This window comes from Pteropus vampyrus, unplaced genomic scaffold (assembly GCF_000151845.1).
Source record: "Pteropus vampyrus isolate Shadow unplaced genomic scaffold, Pvam_2.0 Scaffold35, whole genome shotgun sequence".
Classification (NCBI taxonomy): Eukaryota; Metazoa; Chordata; class Mammalia; order Chiroptera; family Pteropodidae; genus Pteropus; species Pteropus vampyrus.
Window position 1 is genome coordinate 86,065 of NW_011888816.1, and position 4,033 is coordinate 90,097.

General features: G+C 45.2%; 1 protein-coding gene across 1 annotated transcript; it reads right to left on the minus strand.

Moving 5' to 3' along the window:
- Positions 1-1,223: 1,223 nt before the first annotated feature.
- On the minus strand, positions 1,224-3,558 carry TDGF1 (teratocarcinoma-derived growth factor 1). Its single transcript, XM_011357323.2, has 5 exons — positions 3,513-3,558; positions 3,295-3,429; positions 2,721-2,835; positions 2,517-2,626; positions 1,224-1,333 (listed from the first exon to the last, which is right to left on the minus strand). Exons 1-5 carry the CDS (start codon positions 3,550-3,552, stop codon positions 1,224-1,226), a joined length of 510 nt encoding a protein of 169 aa, XP_011355625.1. The 5' UTR covers positions 3,553-3,558.
- Between the last annotated feature and the right edge of the window lie 475 nt (positions 3,559-4,033).

The window sequence follows — 4,033 nt, forward strand, 5'->3', positions numbered from 1 at the left end:
TTTTTACTAGGCATGTGCACATACACAATGTATTTTTAAAATGAGCTTTACAATACAGTTTGATCACCTGGTTTTACATATTGGGAACACGGTCTTTTACAAGAGTTAAAATAATTGTGTAGTACAAATCAAACAATCGATTAAGCCTTCTCGTTGGGGAAATTTAGATTTTATTTTTTTTTCCCATGGAGACTTGATTCTCTTTGCAATGCCTTGAGAAAAACAAGATACGTCCTTGTCTTTTATAGCTTTCTATAGATGATAGGAACTTGCCCTTCAACTTAGCTTTTTAATTTGCTTCTCTGCACCCATCTAATCATCAATCGAGTAATCCATGTCATTGTTCCCTGACTGTCTCTCCCATTTGCTGCTTCCTCTTCTCTACCTAGTTTTCCTGGCTGCACACACACACACACACACACATCTGTTCCCCCCAGCATTCGGCTCACCTTTAGTATCTGCTCCCTCCCCTCTCATTTGCTCTTATAGATGATTCCTTTTCAAGCTACTGTCTTAATTGATTTTGATCGACTCGAGGTTTTAATGTCAGTGCCACATTAGGACTAGCTTTTAATAACCCGAAGATAGAACTGTTTAAAGGAAAGTACTAATAAGAAGCCCTTGGTAGAGTTACATGTGTCAAGAAACATGGGACTTGGGCACAGTGTGGATGTGGCTCAGGGTTTTTCTTTTTTAAGTAGTGTTTTTGGAGAGGGCAGGGCAGAGGAAAAGTAGTCGGTACAGGCAAACCTCATTCATTGCACTTTGCTTTATTTTGCTTCACAGATATTGCATTTTTCACAAAGTGAAGGTAAGACCCTCCACTTGCAAAAAAAAAAAAAAAATTATGACTCGCCGAAGGCTCGGATGATTGTCAGCAATTTTAGCAATCAAATGTTTTTAAATTATGATATGTATTTTTTTTTTTTTTTTAAGAAATAATGCTATTGCACACTTAACAGACTACAGTATAGTGTAAATGTATCTTTTCTATGCACCGGGAAACCTAAAACATTGTGCACCTGGCTTTATTGCACTGGTCTAGAACCAAACCTGCAATATCTCTGAGGTGTGCCTGTACTCTAGGGAAACGTTAGGGACCATTATGGAAATCTATCCACCATTTCAAGGCAACTAACAAATGATCGTCTCTCAGTTAGAACGATAGCCTTTCAAGGTCATGAAATTTGCATGACAAATGTTGCATTAAATGTCGATTAATATTAACTTTGTATAGCAAGGCAGATGCCAGCAAGCATAAGAGTGGTGCATGCAGAAGGTATTAGTTCTGGAGTCCTGGAAGCCGTAAGGTGCTCATCCATCACATGGCCATCTGGAAGGTAGGGACGCTTGGTCATTAAAGAAAATCCCTCTGGCAGCTGAACCTACTGTCCACACACGTGGCCTATCTACATGAGCCCAAATCGGCTAGGGCCCAACATTTGAAGAGAACAGTGTGTACACGGAATTCACACTCCCCTGAAAAAACAGCTTTCCACAGAAGTTGCCATAGGTCTACGGTGAATGTGCTCTTCCCTGGACATGCACTTTCACATCTGGGAACCTACCCCGCCCGGCTGGTGACACCTGTGATCAATTGCAGGTGTGCATGCAGCAGAACTTGGTTAGGCTCCGATGATAAAGACACAGCACGTTTTGGTTGCCAAGATGTAAGAAGAAAATCTGGTCCTCGGCCATTCAATCACTCAGCCCACATTTACCCAATGCCTGTCCTGGACCCGTCGCTGAGGATGCGGAGGGAAAGACGCCGGCTCCGCCTGGGGCAGGGGTTCCCTCTTGTACTTAAGTGAAGCATTGGCTTCCATTTACTTTCTGAACGTGAACGTTTTCAATTTCTAACATCTGCAGGGGCAGAACTATGAGACACCCCTGAACTTGGAGGAGACTCTAGAAATCTGGCTCAGGTTGAGGGGTGGAGAGACACCTCTGCTCTTATTTTTTGCTAGGTTCCTGCCCTTCTTGTTATCGGTTTTCCTCGAATCAATAAAAATCTACAAGGTGAAAAGGTTGTTCTGAGACCAGTCACAGGGGGCGGGGGAGGGGTGTCCATACAGGGACCTTGTAGGACCCATGAAGACGTTTCTAAGCAATGAGAGTGGGTGGTGGGATTTACTGGGGATGGGTGCCCCAACCCTGCCATCGGGGTGGGTACTAACTGAACTGTCCCCCTGGAGACTATCTGGGTCTCCTTGGCTGAAGAAAGAAGCCCAGAAAGCACTTCCTGGCATTTTAAGAGGCCAAGCCTTTTTCTTATTTACCTTAAAAGAAGTTCACATGCTACAAAATGTCAAACGGACAGCCGGGCTAGCGACATTTCGAGGGCATCGATATCAAGGGCGCCAAGGTGACTACCCCAGCTTGAGTCCTAGACTCTTCCCCAAGCAGAGCTTGGGCTGCCAGTCTCTACCGAGCCATGAGGTAAGAAGAGGGAGCCCATTAACGGGGAGCCCGCAGGCAGCTAACTAACCTGAAGGGCGAGGGGAATCGCCACTTACCGCAGCCGGGTAGAAACGTCTGCGGGAAGCAGTGCAGCCGGCCGTGCCAGCATTTGCATATGGAACACCGCCTGGGCAGCCAGGTGTCATGGGGCACAGACCCACAGTTCCTGAGGACGAATGCATGAGGTGATACGTGTGTATGTTAAAGCCCCCGTTTCTCCTTCCCTCTCCTCCCCACCCCACCCCGTTCCCATGGCTTACTCTTTGCGTCTATCATGCTCACAGTTCCGTCCATAGAAGGAGGGGGGGCAGGCACAAAAGGACCCCAGCATGCAGGTTCCCCCATTCAGACAGCAGGTTTTGTTGAGCTCCTTACCTGAAACGTAAGAAAGGGCGGCTCAGAGGGTGGAGGGATTGAAAAGCTGAGCTCCTGTTAGCAAAGGTTAATATGGCGCCAAGGGCTTACTCTCCCCCCAAGTGTTTGTAGATGTCTAAATATTGTAAACATCACAGAATAAGTCCGGTGTTTAGTGTTCCTTTTGCGGCCCCTGCGTTTGAGCAGAGAACTCTTTCTCATGCAAAGGCCAGTGCTGGTCCCTTGGTCCCGAGCCTGAAGTGGAAGTGAGTGGGGGAAAAGGTTTCTGGGAGGTGAGGTGCACAATGCCGGTCTCGCCTCCATGATGAAAAACCCGTCCGACCACCCGCCCAACTCCAGAATCAGGAGCCCACTCTCTCAGGTGACAGAGTGTCAAAAAAAAAAAAAAAAAAAAAAAACACATTCAGGACCAGGAAGCACTATCACCCACACGGTAGATCTAAGGCAGGTAGGTCTTACTGTCCTGGATTCTCATGGCTGGCACAAACTGGGAAGGCCGATGACGAATTGCAGGCTTCTCCCGGGACAGATAGCTGTTATCACTGAAGGTCAGATCTCCTTGTGATGTCCATGCAAGTTCATGGCGGCTCAACCCTTAATGACAAAATCAACTCATAGGGCCAGTATTTCGGGCCACGAGAAAATTGCTGTGATCAAAAGAACCAAAAACCTCTTACCAGCAACTAATCCCAGTTCAAACGCTTTGGAAATGGCCATGATCAAAATCACCCTAGGAAGAGGAACTCTGTCATCGTTAGCAAAACAAAGCAAATAAAACTCTCTCAGTTAACACCTGGGTCTTCCCATCACACAGACAAGGCCACAGACCACTAAGGAGAAATTCTAGGGTGTCACCTTTCTTTTTTTATGTTCCCTTTCTTTTGAAATGGCTAATTCATGTACCAACATAAAGAAACACGAGAGTAAAAGCCACCTAATATGCAATGCTTTTCGATACGTTATTATTCGTAGGCTCCGTCTTCATATGCACATAATTTTTAAGTAGGTGTAAATCTTTGATCTATTTCACATACATTTTTTTCTCCTTTAAGTAGTTTTCACAGGCGAACTTTAACATGGCCGCATAACATTCTGTTGGTAAAATCACATTTTACCAACTATTTCATTTAAACCAGTCATTTGAAGGGTTTTCAGGTTTAAAAAGTTTTCCATTATTCTTAATGGTTTTGCAAATACT

Coding starts and splice junctions, on each gene's coding strand:
- TDGF1 (XM_011357323.2), bottom strand. CDS start 3,552: ATGGCCATTTCCAAAGCGTTTGAACTGGGATTAGTTGCTG. Junction 3,430..3,512: donor TGAACTGGGATTAGTTGCTG/GTAAGAGGTTTT, acceptor TTTGTCATTAAG/GGTTGAGCCGCCATGAACTT. Junction 2,836..3,294: donor AGCCATGAGAATCCAGGACA/GTAAGACCTACC, acceptor CTTACGTTTCAG/GTAAGGAGCTCAACAAAACC.